Source organism: Microtus oregoni, unplaced genomic scaffold, assembly GCF_018167655.1.
Source record: "Microtus oregoni isolate MIOR12 unplaced genomic scaffold, Mior012 000015F_ref0000493, whole genome shotgun sequence".
Lineage (NCBI taxonomy): Eukaryota > Metazoa > Chordata > Mammalia > Rodentia > Cricetidae > Microtus > Microtus oregoni.
In genome coordinates this window covers 29036309-29056686 of record NW_024543074.1, presented here as the reverse complement: position 1 = coordinate 29056686, position 20378 = coordinate 29036309, and the positions used below count along the sequence as shown (strand labels likewise).

The 20378-nt window shown below is 48.1% G+C and overlaps 1 protein-coding gene across 1 annotated transcript in view; it reads right to left on the bottom strand.

Moving 5' to 3' along the window:
• Dnah2 (dynein axonemal heavy chain 2) overlaps positions 1–20378 on the bottom strand; it is a 122200-nt gene that overhangs the window by 76574 nt on the left and 25248 nt on the right. Inside the window, exons 9-17 of the mRNA XM_041663942.1 lie at positions 18853–19058; positions 18312–18441; positions 17941–18123; positions 16750–16964; positions 4206–4352; positions 2807–2963; positions 2180–2419; positions 1529–1717; positions 436–583 (exon numbers count right to left, since the gene is read on the bottom strand). Coding sequence (XP_041519876.1) covers positions 436–583; positions 1529–1717; positions 2180–2419; positions 2807–2963; positions 4206–4352; positions 16750–16964; positions 17941–18123; positions 18312–18441; positions 18853–19058 — 1615 coding nt within the window. The remainder of the gene's footprint in view (positions 1–435; positions 584–1528; positions 1718–2179; positions 2420–2806; positions 2964–4205; positions 4353–16749; positions 16965–17940; positions 18124–18311; positions 18442–18852; positions 19059–20378) is intronic.

Sequence of the window (20378 nt, the reverse complement as noted above, 5' to 3'; positions counted from 1 at the left end):
TGGAAAGATCACCCATGCTCTTGGGTAGGAAGAATTAACATAGTAAAAATGGCAATATTACCAAAACAATCTATAGATTCAAAGCAATGCCCATCAAAATCCCAGAAAAATTCTTCATAGACCTTGAAAGAACAGTACTCAACTTCATATGGAAAACCAAAAAAAAAAAAAAAAAAAAAAAAAAAAACAAGGATAGCCAAAACAATCCTGTACAACAAAATAACTTCTGGAGGCATCACAATCCCAGTTTTCACAACCCACAGGGATGGGCCACCTAATCGCAATGCCCTTGCTTCTTCCTCAGTCTGGCTCCTTGGTGTGGCTTCCCACCAGCCACAGACATGGCTGGCCCGGTGTGAATGAGATGCCCTCATGGCTCTTCCTAGCTCTGCCTGGGCTAAGTGCCTGCTGCGTGCCCTCCCAAGGCCCACTCACCTACAATCACATGGATGGGCTCCCGAGCCACCTTTCTTTTGATGAGGATATCGGGGAGGTGGCGGAAGACGGAGATGGTGGAGAAGAGGTGGCTGGCGATATCGTTGACCACACTCGCCAGAGTCTGCAGCGTGGGGGAGAATTCCACCTGTGGGGAAGCACAGAGGAGCTTAGGGCGCTCATGGAGAGGCTCAGGCTTCAAAGCCTCCAAGGCTGAACACCTGAGTTGGGCCTGGAGGCACAGGAAAACGCCAAGGCCCGGGATGAAGTCTAAGAGTAGAGAGAAGAGGACTGGAAAGATGGCTCGGTGGTTAAGAGCACTGACTGCTCTTCCAGAGGATCCGGGTCCAGTTCCTAATACCCACATAGTGGCTCACAAAGATCTGTAACTCCAATTCTAAGGAATTCATTACCCTCTTCTGGCCTCTGCAGACATCAGGCACATACGGTACACAGACATAATACATGCAGGCAAAACACCTATATGGGAGAAAATAACAATTGCCTGTGGGTGCCAAGCCCGCATGGATACATCTGCCACACAACTCCTGCACCTCGGAGTTAGGGAACATCACAGAAGAGGGGGTGGGAAGACTGTAAGGCCATCGGGGACCAGGACGTCTACTGTGAGACTTTGTCTCCTAGAAATGACAGGGAAGCTTCACCCATGATTCCTCAGGAATACGGCTGCCTAAGCAAGATCTGGACAAGGAGCACACAGAGAGACCTGCTAGGGTGCAAGAGAGAAATCCTATGGGATCTCAAACCGCAGGCAACTAAAGGATGCCAAGAGTGGGAAAATTAGTCGTCCCCTAATTGTTTGTCCAATACCGAGTGATCATCGCTGAAATCATATATATAAGCAACACTAACCAGACGCAGCAGGTTATATTCATACATAAAGAAAAAGGGGTCATGAATTTGAGAGGGAGCAAGGTCAGGGGACACAGAGGATGTTAGGGGGAGGAGAGAGAAGTGGGGAAATAATGTGATTATATTTTAATTTTTTAAAATTTAATATTTAAAAAACCTGGAAGAAACTAAGGACTAAGGTATGATAACCTTGAGGTGCTGGAGGCCCAGTGGCCCTCACCTGTGCCACACCTCCTGGCATGTCATCCTGTAAGATGACAAGGACTCGGAAAAGTGGGTTTGGAGTGGTCTTCCCGTCCCCGTTGATGGCCTTGGAGAGTTCGAGCAGGGACCACTTCACGTTCATGCGCAGGGCGTCCTCCATCATGTGGTCCAACCGTATCGTGTAGAGCAGCCACTGCTGCTGTATCTGGGAGGGGAGGGGAGAAGAAAAGGTTCTGGAAAAAGCAGCTCAGGGCCAGGAAATGGGTACCAGCTGATGGGCGACAAGCAAGACAGAAATGCAGGGTTCTGAGGGCTGGAGACAGCTCAGCTGTTAAGAGCTCTGGCTGATCTTGCAGAAAACCCAGGTTCCATTCCCAACACCCACAGGCAACTCACAACTTGATGCCCTCTCTGGCCTCCGAGTGCAACAGGTACCCATGTGGTGTACACACGTGCAGGCAAAAACACTCGAAAACATACAAATAAATCTTTAAACAGAGGCAAGATCCTGAATGCCACCAGAGAAGACTTGAAACCTTGAAGGCGAACTGCATTTGGGACCAGGGAGGATATCTGAAATCCGCACGTTGGTGAAATACAGGAGAGTAGCAGCGTGGTCAGAGGGTATGTGGGTTCCCTGCATCAGGGCTGGGCACAGGATGCCTACCTCAGGACCATCATTCTTAAACACTTCGTAGGAGTTGGTCATGATGTTCACCACATCCTGGTGCAGGTTCACCAACTTCTGCTGCACGGTCATCCGATGTTCCCTCTGGGCCTCCTCAAATTCCAGGTCTCTGAACACCCGTTTGCCAGTGATACGCACCAGGAGCATCTCTGACATCTCCTGGGCCTTCCAGCCAATGGTCAGAGTGGAGGCCTTGAAGTCATTCACGATCATCTGCACCTGGAGTCAGGCCCAGGCACGGTCCACAGTGGCACCTTCTCTAGCATCCATTCCCTAGAACTGTGCAGGCACCTTGTATATTCCTTCCCGTGAAGACTCGATTGAGGCTCTCTGGACCTGATTCTATTCTCCCACTTAGCCTCCTGCTAGAATTTCTGACATTAAAAAAAAAAAAAAATCCTTCCCTTTCAGTGGAGAAATTCTTGCCTAAGCATTTGTAAGACTTTGGGATCAATTCCTGGCACCAAATTTTGGGGAGGACATTCAATTGATGGTATAATGCCTTCCAGAGTCTCCTCCATCACCAAAGGCTCAGGCACTGATGACCCATGTGTCAGCCCTTCCATGAGCCTTACAGACCTTCAGTGTCTAGCAGCTGCGGCCTACCTTGCTGGCGTGTATGCGGCACTCTGTGATGAAGAAGGCGCTGGCCCCCTTTAGGGCCCAATGCAGCTTCTTCAGGCCTGGGTGGATCTTCTTATCCAGGAATCGGATCCGTTCTTTGAACAGGGCCTGCTCATCTGGAGACAGCATGGCAATAATCCTGCATGGGAGAGAAGACCTAGGTAGCTGGGAGAGAAAACTGCGAAGGCCTCACCTCCTGCCAGGAAGCTTGGCAGTCTCTCAAACTTGCATTCTGGCCTAGGGTTCCCTAAAGAAACTCTCATCATACAAGTGTTATCTACAGTGTGTGGCCAAGGGCTGCTGAGATGGCTCAGTGGTTAGAGGCCCTTGCCACTAAGTCTGAGGATCTGAGTTCAATTCCTGGGACCCATGGAGTGGAAGGAGAGAACCGACTCCCACCAGCTGTCCTCTGACCTCTCCACGCACAGGGGCCTGGAGAGATGACTCAGCAGTTGAGAGCTCTTGTTTTTGCTTAGGACTCTGGTTCAATTCCTAGCCCCTACATGATGTCTTGCATCCATCTGTAACTCTAGTCCTAGGGGATCTGACACCATCTTCTGGCCTCCTCGGGTACCAGGCCTGAGAAAACACCCATACACAATCAATCAATGAATCAATCAATAAAATGTTAGATGTGCTGTCTAATACTGGTCATATGTAGCCTATGATAAGAGGAACTTTTTAATTAAGTAATTCAAATGAAAATAGCTACAGGCAACTAAAGGCTACCACACTGAAGGTATCCTTTCGAGAAATTCAAACAAAAGTATTTGTTTCATCCCCTTGGATTTTCACCGAGGTGAGAAAGGTCTGTAAGATTGTGTCTTCCTGAAATCCGTCTGTCGAAACCTTCCCTTTTGCTGTGGTATTACTAGGCCTTGGGAGCTGGCTAGACCAGGAAGGGAGAACCTGTCATGGGTAGGACTGGCGTCTTTAGTGAGAGACCTAACGTAGCTGTTGTCTCATTGTATCATGGAAGACACCGAAGGCGGCCATTTAGAGACCAGGAGGTGGAGAACCTGGCACTGCATCTGCCCCTACCTCGATTGTGAGTCTCCCAAGCTTCCAGAACTGTGAGCCAGGAGTCTGGTTATTTCTAAGCCATCCAATCCGTGATAAAGCTAACCACACACAAATGTCACCCTAGAGATGGGCCCCGCCAGGTCAAAGGCCGGGGACGGGACTAGATGAGGGAAGGTGGTCTTGTTTCAGTGACTCTGATACTATTGCATGCCAGAATCCTAATGTCACCCGGCTCTGAGTGCCCGACTCAGATAAGGAACTGCAGGGAAAGGGAATCACTTTTCAGGATGGGAAAAACACGATGATGGGGACCCTGAGCAACACACCACATCCTCAGGCTGACGAGGACAGAGCACACCTATTGTAATCTCGAGCAACCAGGAGCAGGTTCTCCCGGAGAATCCGCAGGTCCTCAGCGCGTTCAGCCACGTTCATCACATAGTGGGGTGTCTCAAACAGCAGCCGCTCCCAGTAGTCAATCTCCACAAAGAGAATCAGGAGCGTCCTGAGGGAGAAAGCGGAGCAACTGAGGCACAGCTTAGAGGGCACTAAGAAGAGTGTGCCCGTGGGGGCTCACGGGAGAACAAAGGAAGTTTTTGACAGAAATGAAACAGGCCTTCCAGGTGACAGAGGCAGACAGGACAGAGTGATATTCGCTACTTCCCCAAACCATGAGAGCAGCAGCGACGGGGATTTCTAGGCGTCTGGGGCAGACACCCACACAGGTACAGGTGACAAGAAGTCCTGGAAGTTGAGCAGTAGATGACCTGGGTTTGGAGCGGAAGGGGAATTCTAAGCTTGGCAATAGCAACAGCTGGAAACTACCTAACTCTCTAAAAGCCCCAGGGGCTGTGGCTTCAAGGAAACCTCCAGAAGGGGCTTTGAGACTCAAATAGGAAGGCCAGAGGAGAGCTCAAGAAGCAGTTCCCAGAGTTCTTCCATGACTCTGTAGGGCAAGGCCCTTCGCTGGAACTAGCAGACTGCAGGAGGCCCATTGGCGATGAAGAAGGAGCAGAGACAAGCAGAAGATGCCTGGGGACCCCAGGCCATGAAGGAGAGTAGTATACCGAGAGTGAGCTGGGCATATGTGGCCATCCACAAGCTCAGTGCTAAGTCACTAGCCTTCTGAGAAAGCCACGCTATGGCCAGTAGAAGACCACAGGTCCGAGTGTCAAGACACACGCGAGGATGTGCGGTACACCAAGAAAGGACCCCGTTTGGAAGATTCTTTTCTGGGGTCTCTGGCCAGTGGCGTGGGAGCAAATGACCAGGACTGAACTTGGAATACTCCTCGAGGAGCTGCCCTGTTGACCGCCACCACCGGCGCTATTGGCAGCCCCCCCCTCTCCTCCCCAGAGCTTCCTATCAGTTTCCAATTCCCTTCCTACCACGTGAATACAACGGGAAGGGGCTTTTCTATTTTTCTAATTTGCAAGGGCTCTTGTTTGCTTGCTTGGTATTTTTGCTACCCAGGCTGGCCTTGAACTCACTTAGGGTGACCTTGAACTCCCCATATTCTCCTGCCTCCAACTCCCAAGAACTGAGATTAAGGGCACACTCCACCACGTCCAGCTGCCGGAGAGATGTTCATGCCCTGTTCTTTTCTATGGGTTCTCTTTCCTTTCTCTGAGCAAGTTAGCGACAGTTTGTTGCTTTTCATGTTTAGGCGGAGCACACCTTTTGTTCTCTGCTGCTTGCTTGTTCCGGCTTTCAGCCTCGGTACAAAGTTCAAAACGCCGGCAGAAGCACAAAAATCCAAAATAAAATTAACAGGAACCTCTCAGAAAACAGGAAAAAGAGCACACCTAGGTATAAGAGAAGACTGTCTAAAAGCCGGGCTAGGGTGGTGCACATCTTTAATCCCAGCCCTTGGGAGACAGAGACAGGTGGCTCTCTTTGAGTTCGAGGTCAACCTGGTCTACAGGAGCTAGTTAGTTCCAGGACAGCCATGGCGACAGAGAAACCCTGTCTAGAAAACCGAAAGAAAAAAAAAAGACTTTCTACAGAGAAAAAATAGAAAACAGCCTATTAATAATTTTAGGTTGTGTTAGAGGGAATGACGTGCCAAATATAAAAATTAATTTCACCCATTAATGACATCCCAGAGCATGAGTGTCAGCCCCAAGTGACCTTTGACTCTGCCGAGATCCCCTTTCCAGTCTGTCTACCTGATCCTTCCCAGCTGCTCCCGAGTCTGTCAGAGTCTGTCACGAGCACAGGCAGGTGCTCAGCTTCCTCCAAACCACCCGCTCTCAGACCTCAGGCCAGGATTCTCACTTCCCTCCCTGCTCACTCCCTGTTTACTCCCTCCACAGACTTTGTTGTCTGCGCTGGGAGAATGGAAGCAACTGCTTTCCAGGGTCTGGGCCCTGCTAAGCACACCCTCTCTCAGCTCCACTGAGCTTCAGCCTTCAGTCCCAGCCTTCATCTCGGTCACTCCCTTAGCGACCCTCATCCAAAAAAGCACTGGGCCAGGCGTGTCGCTGCGAGCTGGAGACTAGCCTGGCCTGCCTACATTTCAAGTCCCAGTTGAAATCTATTGTCCTCCAGGCTAAGCCACGTGAATGCACCTGAGCACTGCCGATAACATCACAAATTAGCCCAGCCTCACTCCGAATTCTCCTGAGGCTCCAGGGCTCTCCAGGCCACATCCTGTGTCTGTCCCTGTGTTCTCTTACTCCCTCCATCTAGATTTCAAGTTGTATTACAAGGGACAGTAGCAAAACACACTGGCGGTTGCACGAAAACAGATGCGTTGATCAACGGGTTAAAACTGAAGACCTGGACAGTTCGTTTTTCCCTTTGTTTTTTGTGACGGGGTTTCTCTGTGTAGTCCTGATTGTCCTGGAACTCACTGTGTAGATCAGGCTGGCCTTGAATTGAGAGAGAGAGAGAGAGAGAGAGAGAGAGAGAGAGAGATCCACCAGCTGACTTAGGATTTATAGGGAGACCCACTGGCCTCTGCCTCTTGGGTGCTGGAACCAAAGAAAGCATCTTCAACAAATGGTGCTGGTCAGTGTGGATAGCCACATGTAGACGAATGAAAATGGGCCCATAGCTACCACCCTGCACAAAACTCAGTTCCAAACAGATCACAGACCATAAGACCAGATACCCCGAATCTGGCAGAATAGGGCAGTAGGCTTTGAGTCAAGAAAGGCCTTTCTGAACAGGATGCCATCAGTAAAGGCATTGAGATGGGACCTCCTGAAGATGACAAGTGCCCATACAGAAAAAGACACTGTCATCGAGAAAAGCTGCAGCCTACAGCATGGGGAGAAATCTTTAACAGTTGATCTGTCTCTTCAAGGCACTATCTAAAACCCCACTCTTCCCAAGCTGGTGTCTCTGAGCGGAAAACCATCAGGTGAGAACTCCATCTGCTTCCTGCCGCAGCCTGTGTGAACTGACCTGTGCCATGATGAGGCTTCCTGCACATTTATGACTGTGAGTTCCTTCTCTTCCTAATAAAGCTCCTCAGGGCTCTGTCCTGCAGCCCTGTCCTCCCGCAGGAAGACACGCTCCAGCTCTGCTTACACCTACAGCTCCCTCAACACACCAGCTCCTTCCCACCATTGGACTATGGCCAAATTCTAGCACGTCAAGAAAGAATATACTAAAAACAACCCTCCCTTGACTCCTACTGTCCTAAAGGGATCACCCTCTGCCCGCCCCTTCAGAGCCTGCTTTCTTTAAGGAGTTGCTCTGAGGGATCCTTCTGCTTCCTCTCTTCTCTATTGCTCCCAGTTTACTCTCCGCTCCACCCACACCTCACCAAAAATTCCACGGCTGCACCAAAGGGGACTTTGTAGGTCTTGTCTTCCCTGACCTCCACATAGGCCTTTTACAATGATATTGTTATTGTATTTTGTGTACAGGATTGTTTCGCCTGCATGCATATCCACATAACACCCCTGGGAGACCAGAGGAGGGGCCTGGATCCCCAAGAACCATAGTTACTGATGGCTGTGAGCCTTCATTGGGTGCTGGGAACTGCGCCCAGGTTTCTCGGGCAGAGCAATGTTCTTTCCCACTCAGCCCCTCTCCAGCCCCTCTGTAGGTTTCGCTCTCATGGCAAACAGTCCGCTTTCCTCAGACCCACTCCTCCCCCACTCCTTCCCAGCCCTTCCTCTCTCCAGCTCGTCCCTGCAGAGTCCCAGGCATATTTCACTGCAGCACAGCAAGGAACCTGCCACCTCTCCAGGCCCCTTCCACAGGCCCCCCCAAAGGTTCTTCATCTCCAGTAATTCCCCCAGGATGGGCTAACCTACTCCCATGGCTTTAGTTCCCTCTGAGAGATGATCGTCTCCCAAATCCACCCAGCTAAGCTCTAGACTGTGTCCAGCTGCCTAAAGATCTCTCTCCCCAGCTTGTCCCACAGGCATCGCCAGCTCCACATGTGCACTGACAAAGGAGTCATCGCAAAATCTGGAGCTCCTGCCTGAGGGTAGAGCAGCCTCCAAGGAAGAGCACCACCCCAGAAAGAGGACAACCCCAGGAAGATGAGGTTCACCCCAGGAAGAGGACCACCCCAGAAAGAGGACAACCCCAGGAAGATCAGGTTCACCCCAGGAAGAGGACCACCCCAGGAAGAGGACCACCCCAGGAAGAACAGCACACAGGAGGACGGCACGGAAGAGCACTACCCACACCCACAATGTACTGCATGCATGCTCTCCCACCCCCTCACTTTCTGACGTCCTACCCATTACTAACTCCTTTTGATTTTTATAAAGCAAAACTCAGAATTCAGTTCTCCCCCAAAACTATGTAACTTCAATGCCATGATAAATGGCATTATTTATATCTGAAACTAGAAGACATTCCATCTAAAGGGCAAGAGCCCCAGTTGTCATGGCTACATTTTCTGGAGTTTCAAGACAGGCCAGCAAAGCCCTTTCTTCTTCTTTTTTTTTCTTTTCTTTTCTTTTCTTTCTTTCTTTTCTTTTTTTTTTTAAAGACAGGGTCCTACTATGTAGCTCTGGCTGTTATGGAACTCACTGTGTAGACCAGGCTGGCCTTGAATTCACAGAAATCTGCCCACCTCTGCCTCACCAGTGCTGGGATTAAAGGCGTGCGCTGCCACCACCAGGTCAGAAATCCTTATACAGACACCTAAAATTTCTACATCGTCACCAACTCTTATTGGATAAACTCCTGAGGATGTGACTTCTAGACTCCCAGTGTTCCCCCTCCCCGGAGATAACAGCAGCAAGGAGATGTGCTTTATGTAGCTATTTGCTCAGCTGAGTGTGAGAGTAAAAAATATTCTTAGGGCTGGAGAGATGGCTCAGTGGTTAAGAGCATTGCCTGCTCTTCCAAAGGTCCTGAGTTCAATTCCCAGCAACCACATGGTGGCTCACAACCATCTGTAATGAGGTCTGGTGCCCTCTTCTGGCCTGCAGGCATAGACACAGAACATTGTACACATAGTAAATAAATATTAAAAAAAATTAAAAAAAAAAAAAGCACTAGCTGCTCTTCCAGAGAACCCAGATTTGATTCCCAGCACCCACATAGCCACTAGCAACCGTCTGTAGCTCCAATTTCAGGGAATCCAGCACTTCCTTCTGGCCTCAGGCACATACAAACACTTATACACATAAAATAATAATAATTTAAAAATTAATGTTCAAATACATTTTAAGCTAAGATATTTATAAAAAGAGATGCAGGGTCAGTCAACCCAAATGGTCAGAGGCGCAGTGCATTGTGGTAGGCTGATGAGTTCTTTCTGGACTGGGCTGCCCTTTTGCTCAGATGTGTGTGCACACCTGGATAAGGTTCACAGACACACACAGACACACACACAGACACACACAGACACACACAGATACACACAGACACACACAGAGACATGCCATTTGACATACTTGCTTCCTACTGGCATCCAGAAGAGGCAACCGCAAAGGGTAATCTCCTTTTCATTTTTTTAAAAAGATTTATGTATTTATTGCATATACAGTGTTCTGTCTGCATGTACGCCTGCAGGTCAGAAGAGGGCGCCAGATCTCACTATGGATGGTTGTGAGCCACCATATGGGTGTTGGGAGAGCTTTTAACCTCTGAGTCATCTTTCCAGCCAAGTATTCTCTTTTTTTAAACTAAAATGTTCTTAACCTCAAGAAATATTGGCTGAGACCCATGGAAAATCTTAGGGTACTCTGCCTCTAAGAAGTCAGCGTAACCTGTACGGTTGTCAAAGGCATGAATTTTGTTTGAAAACAGTGTTTTTTTTCAGGCAGAGTCTCATGAAGCCCCAGCTAGCCTGGAACATACTAGAGAGCCAAAGATGACCTCAAATTCTAATCCTCTTTCTAAGAGCTAGGATTTTTAGTGTGCCCTACCAGCCCTAGGTGAAAACTGGTTTTTTAATAGAAATAAAATAATTAGTTATGTACTTTCTCCTTGAATGTCTGGCTCTTATACCTTGAAATTAAGTAAAGACTGTAATTATTGAAGATGCATTTTTAGATAATTTTACTCAAGTTATACGGTTTATTAATTTGATGTCAGCTATGAAGTTATCTGTCATTCATTTACATTTTGGGGGTGAACCCAAGGTTTTCCAGTAAAAATTGTAATCAGATAGACATTGTCATGGAGGAAAAGAACAATGATAGTTAAAGCAAAATAAGATATAGGAGATTTTATATGTATACTAAAAATGGCTTGTGAGCAAAAAGCAAGATTTAATTTGAAGAGAGAGTGCTATTTTTGGACAGAGATATTTAACATCATAAAGATTTTATTCTTCTAAACTTAACCCATAAATGTAACCCAATACATACTCTAATAAAAAGAGGAATGCGACTATTTTAGGAACTAAAAAAATTGTTTAAAAAATTCTTATGCGAAATACTTTTAAAGAAAGCCAGAGATTTTCTTAAAGAGGGTAATGAGGACAATAATTAAAACAATTTGGTTCTCGCACATGACTGAGTCAGAAGAGCGAATCCAAAACAACGCTTTGCTGGGAGATTTCTTCATTATAAAGATAGCAACTCAATAATGTTGGGGTGTAGCTGGAGGTAGCATGCTTGCCTAGCATACACACAGCCCTGAATTTGATCTCCAGCAGTGCAGAAAAATAAATAAACTAACAAGATCAGGTCGACTTGCTTGCAGTGTATTTAAAAAACAGAAAGCACAAGTTGACTCTATAATTTTCCTTACGCCACAGTAACTGCAAATGGATTTAAGGCCTAAGAATAGAGGACAGAATCAAGCAACCTGGTGTGGACAATTCTAACCCAGCACTCGTGAGGTACAGGCAGCAGATCAGGACATCAGGGCCATCCTCAGAGCAAATTCAAGGCTGGCACACACATATATCTGTTCTACAGTCAAGCATTGATACAAAAAAATAATGTCACATCTTAAACTTTCCAGAGAATTCTACTTTCACCTTAAAAGGAGAATAACTTAAAGAATAAAATTATATCCAAATGTTCAATTCTTTGTGATACGTGTTTTAAGATACTGTGAAAGCTGAAGTCCTATTTCCTTTCCGTTTTTGTAAACATGAAAAATCTCCATAACATAGGTATTATTAAATACAAACAAACCCGGGCTCGCCAGACATTTGATGACTGTCTTTGAAGCAGGAGATAAAGGCCAGAGTCAGGGAAAATTGTTTTCAACCTAGAATTACAACCCTAGGCAAACGCACAAACATGAAGGGAGAAATTGGTTGTTGCCAATCATGCGGGAACTTAAAAACCTTAACTCCCATGCATCATTTCTTGGAAAACTACCAAAGGATGCATGGTACCAAAACAAAGCCATAAACCAACGAAGGAAGTCAGAGGAACTGAATAATAAATAATAAGAGGGCTAAGGTGTAGCTCAGCAGTAGAGCACTTGCCTCTCAGGCACAAGGTCTTGGGTTTAATCCTCAGCATTGAAGAAGAAATTAAAAATTCAAACAAATAAAAAAGAAACTCAAGGACGTTCCGAAAGACTGTTCTGAAGCAGACCCGAGGCAACGCCTTGACGAAGCAGCTTGAGGAACGGCGAGCCCCAGGCATACGTGGCATAGGGAGGGCAGGGGGAGATGTTGCTGAAGGCATTTTATTAGTTGGTTTGTAGAAATGGTGACAATGAACAGTGTGATATCAAAAATATTAATTATTAATTCCAAAATGACAAAATATCATGCAAGGAAGGAAAGAGCCACCTCAGGCCCCTCATCCAGGTCAACAGTTTCCATGCCTCAGATGGATGCCCAAAACCCTGGATGGTATTAAGCCACGGGCAATACTTTTTTCTTATAAATCCATACCTATGAGAAGTTCAATTTAAGAATTAGGTGCAGCCAGGCTCGGGGGCACATGACTGCAATCTCAACACTAAGGAGGCTGAGGCAGGAGAATTGCCACAAAATTCTAAGCCAGCCTAGGCTCCAGAGTGAGAGGATGTCTCAAAAGGAGGGGGGGAATTAAACATAGTATTAAACATAGGAAGAGATCAACAGAATAATTATGACAATATACTGTTGTAAAAGCTAAGAGTAGATTCTGTCTCTTTTGAAGAGTCACAACAGATAGGTGTAGTTCTGCCCACGGGGGAGGAGGAGCTACGTAGCACCGTGAAATGACTCAGCAGCTAGCAACATAACCATCAACAATGAAAATCCATCGCAGCAAGAATTGTCCCAGCTATGTGCAGGGCGGAGGGCTTGACTATAGACCAGGATCTAAGTATATTCTCCTATGTTTTCACACTGGAGCGGTTGAATTTGTCTCTATCGTAAACATCAGGACAAGCTCACTGGGGCAAGTACACTGCCAAACAACACACCAAACCAGCTCTTTGTGTTTCTTTCTCATCTTGACAGAATTTTAAAAAATAACTTGAAGGTAAATTATCAAATTTTGTCAGTCAGCAGGATGAAATTGGACAACTCCTGAGGTTGCTCTAATGAGCCTATTTTAAAAAATAAAATTAAAAATAATCTTTACAATGATGTTCTGCCTTGGCAGAATTTTGTCAACAAATTTCAAGAGCACCAATTTTATTTTACTGATAAACAAAACCTTTTTCAAAATCCATTTGGGGGGGCTGGAGAGATGGCTCAGTGGTTAAGAGCATTGCCTGCTCTTCCAAAGGTCCTGAGTTCAATTCCCAGCAACCACATGGTGGCTCACAACCATCTGTAAAGAGGTCTGGCGCCCTCTTCTGGCCTTCAGGCATACAGACAGAATATTGTATACATAATAAATAAATTAAAAAAAAAATAAAACACAGAGGCCGAGATTGGGGCTCTGTGTTAAAAAAAAAAATCCATTTGGGGGATTACCTTTCTTTAAAAAAAAAAACAAAACTATTTTATAATGTATTCGTTCCCAAACATGTAATAGATGTGGCCAAGTGAGGCCAGCTGAGGGCGGTGCTGATAGAGCAGAAGGAACAGACATAGTGAGAATGGGAAGGGGGAGGAGAGAGACACACGAGGCACAAAAACAGTAGGCAGGCGCCCTGTCCAGTTCAGGGCTAGGGAAGTCCCTCCCTCCTACCCACAGGGTGATAGCACAGCCCTTTCAACAGGGCACCAAGGACATCTGGAACGCGTCTGCCAACGTGCAATCTCTGAAGCCTGCCTGGCCATAAAATGTGATAAAAGCCCATTTGGGTTTCGGAGTTTAAATATTTGGAATATAAGGTGGGAAAGGCCCTTGTAGGGTCACATGAATGCTATTAGGGCCTGGAAGGCTCCCAGGACTGACAGGTAACTTGAGGACTGTCGGGGACATCTCAGAAGAAGGCTTATCTCAAGGTTGGAACCAGACCTTAGCGTGAAGGATAAGCCCGAGAAAGCTATCTCTACTCCTGGGGGTGCTAATAAGTTTAGGAGCTGAAACTGTCTCCAGTTTCTTTATGGGTTTAATCAGCTCAGACTTTTCTTTCTTATCTATTATTTACTGAGTTGAGGCAATTTTATCCTAAAATCACAAAATGTATTGTGAGGTCCTTATATTTCTCTAAAAAAACTACTGCCAAAGGACAGAAGAGACTTCTTCTGTTTGGAAGAAATGCTTAGCTGTTGTCTGGGTTTCAGATAAATCTAGGTCATAAATAATGTCCCAAGGTTTGTTTCTGTTCTGTGTGTGCGTGTGTGTGAAACACGCTATAGAGAGAATGGAAAAAGCATTTCCAATGGGGTCAGGGAGATGGCTCAGCTGTAAAGGCCCTTGCCACCAAAGCTACCACAGAGTTCAAACCCTGGGACCCACAGGACAGAGGAGAGCTGTCCTCCAACTCCCACACAAGCTCCACATACAAACACACAGCTGTCCCCTGCAGACGGTTCCAGCAGGCATTTATCTTCACCACGTGGGCATCTCATCCCATCTTCTAGAAGGTGAGCACTGGGGAGGGATGGAACTGACTTCACAGTTTGGGACTAAATCTCTGATACAAAACAACTTAAAACGGGAAAAGTTTGGATTGGAATTAATCCTTTGTTTTGATTTGTTTTTTTTTTTAAGTTTTGGTGGCATTCTGAATGCAATTTTTCAGATTTATAGATTTATTTCGTGTGTGTGTCAGAGGACAACTTGTGGGAGTCAGCCCTCTCTGTCCATAACTCGGGCTCAAGAGATGGAGCTGTGAGCCCCACGCCCACGCTGGCAGCAGTACCTTTAGATTCAAGCCACCTCCCTGGCCCCACGCTCCCATACAAATAGTGGCCAAGTGTACCCATATCCATATTAGCCCATGACTGTCCATTAGGGAGACTCCCTAGCAGAGAACCTTTGAGGATGTCCAGCCTAACAGAGACTACATCTTGTAATTCAGCCCTATTGGGTGCCTGCAAATGTTATAACCAATTACAACTGTTTTGTCTATAATAAATATGTACCTAGTTATAAATCGGTTTATATAGTATATAGATAACCAGTTATAATATAACATTGACCTAATATTCCTTCTCTTCAGAATCTCAAATCAATTTAAGAGGCAATCTAGGGGCTGGAGAGATGGCTCAGTTAAGAGCATTGCCTGCTCTTCCAAAGGTCCTGAGTTCAATTCCCAGCAACCACATGTGGCTCAAAACCATCTGTAATGATGTCTGGCGCCCTCTTCTGGCCTGCAGACATACACACAGAGACAATATTGTATACATAATAAATAAATAAATATTTTAAAAAAGAGGCAATCTAAAACTTTAAGTGTCTTTTGGGAGGGGTGGTGGTAATTGTTGTTGTTTTGAGACAGGACCTTGCTGTATGACTTGCCCGGCCTGGAACTCCCTATGTGGACCGTGCCCACCTCTGCCCCCCGGGTGCTGGGATTAGGGCATATACCGCTAGGCCAGGCAAGGGTTATCTATTTTATGTGTGCGAGTGTTTTGCCTGAGTGTATATATGCATATCATGTGAGTGCCTGGTACCAAGAAAGATCAGAAGAGGGTGTCAGATCCCTTGGAACTGGAGTTACAGATAGTTGTGAGCTACCATGTGGTGGGTGCTGGGAACCAAACCCAGGTCCTCGGCTGAGCCATAACTCCAGCCATAAGAGGCAATCTTTATGGCTCTTTTTGTCTCTACCTCGTGCCACAGCTACAAAATCGAGAACCTCACCAGCACCTATCGCTGGCCAAACACTTATTCCAAACCTCTTATCTTCCTCCTCACGCTGTGCTCTCTCACGGCTCCTCATCTGTGTGGCTTCTAGTGTTCCCGTTCCCCCAGCTAATGCCCAACCACTTCCTTTCTGTGCATCAATTGCCCCTCCCTGGTCAGACCCCTCCAGTTGTCCTGCCTGTCCCTGGACCTCCATCTCCCTTCTGCATTTTTGTTCATCAAATATGGATATTATGAGCCAAAGCCAACACCAGAATGACAGCCTAGGAGTTCAGGGGTTGACGTTCACCACAGGACACGGTGATGACAAGACATGGCCCAGCCCATCAAACTGAATCTGTCTCCCGGTTAGGAGAAAGCTGGCACCGAAAAAGGATCAGTCTCTGAAGACAGACGCCTCACAGCCTGTGGGTAGAACTGTCGGCTGACAGAACGACAGGGTAGCCTCTTGGGGACAGGGACTCTTGACACTTTATACACCCCGTGCCTGCCTCAGTTCCCAGCGCATGCACAGTGCTTAGCTTGTCTGACTTGGAGATCTCGGAGTGTTTTGTTTTGTTTTGTTTTTGAGTGCAGCCCACGCTGGCCTTCAACTCAAGACTCTCCTGCCTCAGCATCCTGTACTGGGGTTGAGCCATCACACCCGGTGTGAACTCACTGTATATTCTTAATAATTAATGAACTAGTTACCTTTTTAAAAAATGAAGGGAGAGAGGACAATCTTAGGAAAACCCAGACTAGGAATCAAGGTTTAGACGACTTAGCTGGGCTGTCACAGCCATCTAGTGGCCGAACAGTGACATCACCAGCTAAGTGCGTTAGTGAAGTGTTAAAACCATGGTTTTAACAATTGTCTATTTGCTTACTTTAAGTAAGCTGTAAAGAGAGACTTTTTTCCCAGTACTGAGAACTGAACCCAAGACCTCAGTCCCAACCTAGGTAAACTAAATTAAGGAGTGATAGCACATCTTTACTCCTAGCACTTGGGAGGCAGAGGCAGGTCGGTCTTTGAGTTCAAAGCCACCCTGGTATATAAAGCAAGTTCCAGGACAGCCAGTGCTAGGCCAAGAAACCCTGTCTCAGGGGGAAAAGAAGAAGCTGAGTGTCGGGGAGTCCACCTGTAAACCCAGCACCATGCTGAGGTCAAACGATCACAGTGCAAAGTCACACTGAACTACACAAGGAAAATAAAGCCAGACAGCAGAAAAGATACAGACAGGGAGGGGACACAGGGAGGAGTTAAGTCCTTGGGAGACTGCAAGAAGATTGGCACCAAGGACAAGCAGAAGGTGCTGGGGGAGGGGGCTCCTGTACTTGTCAAAGTTGACATCCAGCATGCCCGCCTTCTCCTGGCTAATTCGTAAGAGTGGCATGTCCAGCCGTCGAATGCAGTCCTTGTCCAGCGTTGCTGTCCACTCCTGGAAGGTTTTCCGAACCAACTCATCAATGGCTTGAACCATCTGCTGATAGGTGTGGACACTCTCCTCTCCAGTCCCAATGTGGGGCAGGAAATGGGCGCCAGCCAGGCACTGAGGGAGGGAGAGTGGAGCGTTTATCCAGACCTGCAGTGGGCATGCACATACGCACGCACGCGCACACACACGCACGCACGCACACACACACACACACACAAGCACACACACACACACACACACTCACGCACACCCTCGGCCCCAGAAAGGAGACAGAGGCTGGTGAGCTAGAAGAAGGACTGCACCAGGGAGGGAGGAAATAAAGCCCTCTGAAGAGACTCAGCGTGAATGCCTAAAAAAGAGTAGAGGACAGTCCCAAAGAACAGGGCAGGCAAGGGACATCAGAGACCGGGGACCTGAGGGTTTGTTCCTCCACTCTCTCTCAGAGTCAATCAGGTGATGGCAGGTAAAGAGTCAAAAAGCTTTCCCCGCCCCAACACCCCTCTGCCCACCCCCACCCCCCCGGTACTGGGTGGATTCTGTCAGCCTGCTAGGATTACGAGCATATTCCACCATGCCTAACACAAAAATTGTTGTTGTTTTAAAAGTCCTTCCCTCAGCCGGGCGATGGTGGCGCACGCCTTTAATCCCAGCACTCGGGAGGCAGAGGTAGGCGGATCTCTGTGAGTTCGAGACCAGCCTGGTCTAGAGAGCTAGTTCCAGGACAGGCTCCAAAGCCACAGAGAAACCCTGTCTCGAAAAACCAAACCAAAACAAAAAAAAAAAAAAAAAGTCCTTCCCTCATCCTTGTTCCGTTGTCCCTGTTCTTCCAGAGAGAGCAGGCTCTTGCTGCCCAGGTCTCTGGGTCACCAGGTTTGGCCCTGATCTGTTACTCTAACTTCCCAGATGACCTTTGTTCCACAAGCCACTCCCGCCACCTCTGCCAACCAAACCATGGCTGCCCCTCCCCTCTTCCCACCTAGTCTCTGGACATAAATCCTAAGGACCCTGTCGGGACTCAGCACCCCTCAGGCTGTACAGCCACCACACTCGGGCCGCAGCACTGAAGACAGTTAGAAGGGCCGACACTCACATTCATGACTCGGTCGATGCGGCGCCGCAGAATCCGCACCCAGTGGGCCTGTCCAGAATACTGAGCCATGTACGGCTCCAGGTACGGCCACTTCTTGTTCAGCTCGCGGTTCACCAGGGCTAACTCGCTATTGAACAGCATATAGAGGTCCACGGCCTTCTTCTCATAGGTCCGCATGATGGCCTAAGGGACAAGATGACACGCTCCATCTCCCCTGACAGCCACACACAGTGGCTGCATTCTTCAGAGGAATGGATGTCACAGAAGCAGAAGGTGGAGCAGAAGAAAAATCAGCAACCAAGCAAGAGGGGAAGGACATGGAGGAACTAAGGGCAAGGGATGGGCCTCTGAGGCAGGGGTGGGGGTCGCACCTCCCGTGTAGCCAGCCTGTGGAAGGTGTCCAGGAGCAACACTCCGTGCTCTACATCCCGAACCAACTCAAAGGCTGAGGTGATCAAGTTCTGGGTCATCACCTCCAGATCCTTGACACCAGCACGGAATCTGCAAGGTCAGGGAGGCACAGAGAAGAGTGAGTGCCCTCATCTGCCGCCCAGCGCCATCGCCAGTGTACTGTGCATCAGACCACACGTCATGATGCTGTTTCCCCCTGGACAAGGCTGGGAGACGATCCTTAGTCTTATTTACGGATAAGGAGGTACAGGCATCTGCTCGTATGGATTTTCAGGACATTGCTCGGTGTTCTGACAGGTACACTGGAACCTAGAAACCGACCAGCCACCTCTCCTCTCGCCTTCCCACCCTAATCTGTTCCCACAGTCTTCAACTTGCAATCTTTCTGCCTCTGCCCCCAGATCCTGGGAGTTCCCCGGTCTCCTTTGCACACCGAGCCTCTCCTCCTGCTCTGGTTCCCCGCCTCCCTGCCCAGCCCGGCCTCAGCCTGTGAGCCCTCACTTATTGTAGTCTTCGTGCCAGGAGGTGTTCTTAACGTCTAGGATGCCTCCACGAACGGCTCGCAGCAGCTGCAGATTTCTATGGAAGATGTCCTCGATTTCAAGTAGGTTCCGTGTGATCTGTGGCCCCTGGGCACCAAAGAAGCAGGGAAGGGGACCCTGCTTACCATCTTCCCACCGGGCAAAGTGGTACTGACATTCGCAAACCTAAAAAGAGATCCAACCGTGTGAGCCTTCTTTCTCTTCTGAACCCAGGCCTCCCGAGTTCTTCAGCTTGTCTTCAGAAGTTCATGAACGAGAGAGGACCGTCCTGATTAAGGACACTGGGGTAAATTTTGCCTGAAGGATGAACTATGAGATGCTTAGGCAGTGATAACAGGCAAAATCCAAGAAGAAAGAGGTGGTAGGAGGAGGTCACACATGGTGCAGAAGGAGTCAACATGCCAAGTTCCAGGTTTAGACTCTAAGTGCTTGGCTCCTTATGGGCACTCCACGGTCTGCTGTGGCTTTCATGTCCCCACCCCGGCAGTGTCCCTACCTCAATGAGGTCCTTGCAGCGCTGCACAAAGGCATCTACTTGAGCAAATATGCTGGTCTGGTCTAGAACCCAGCCCCGACTGGAGAACCTGTAGGAGGAAGAGGATGAATTAAATCAGAAGCAGAAACACTACGGATCAGTCCGTCCATGCAAAACTGAACTGTGTGAGCCTGGGTTCAGACAGGAGACCCCGAAGAGCAGATTCCCTGAGCCCTGAGAGAAGAGACCCACGGCGAGCAGAACCATAAAACAAACACAGCCTCAAGTTCTAGAAGGTGGGCTTGCAGATCATGTAGTCATGGGAGGAGGAAAGGGCCACATGAGGCTCTTGGAAGGGGCTAGGAGACCTCAGGGCTAGGAGCAGAACATCTACACTCAAACAGAGCCTAAGCTGGGGGTAGAGACTCCATAAAAGAGGGGGACGTGAGAAGTGTGGGAACATCAAGGATAAACACGGATGTTAGGGGCCGTCGTACTGGGTGTGCATCTGTACGGCACGCAGGTAGTGATCCTTCCAAGCGTGGCAACAAGAAATGCAGCCCTGCAGGTCCTCCTTGCTGGAAGAGACGTAGCCCTCGAAGATCCGGTCCAGAGAGATGGAGTGGCAGCACAGGCGGATAATTTCGTTGCTCATCTGCAGAGGGAGCCCAAAGCCTCAATTCCAGCCTTCTCCCCACCACACCCTTTCCTGACTCTAACTGTGCCTCAGGCCTCGGTTCCTGGCTCCTGAAGCCCATCTTGCTCCTCCAGGCACTCCGTGTCACACGCCTCGTTATAATCTTTGCTCTGCCCTCAGCCCAGCTCAGCAGTTACGCTGCTCTGGCTTCAGCGATTCCTCTATCACCCTGTGTCTCCCCCTGAACGCTCTGTCTTGATCATTCCTGCTCAGGAACCGAGTTCCTTCCCGAACCAACCTTCCCATACACCTCAATTTGGAGAAATGAGAAGAGGTCTTTCCCCTGCATAGACTCAGCCCAGATCCTTCTTGC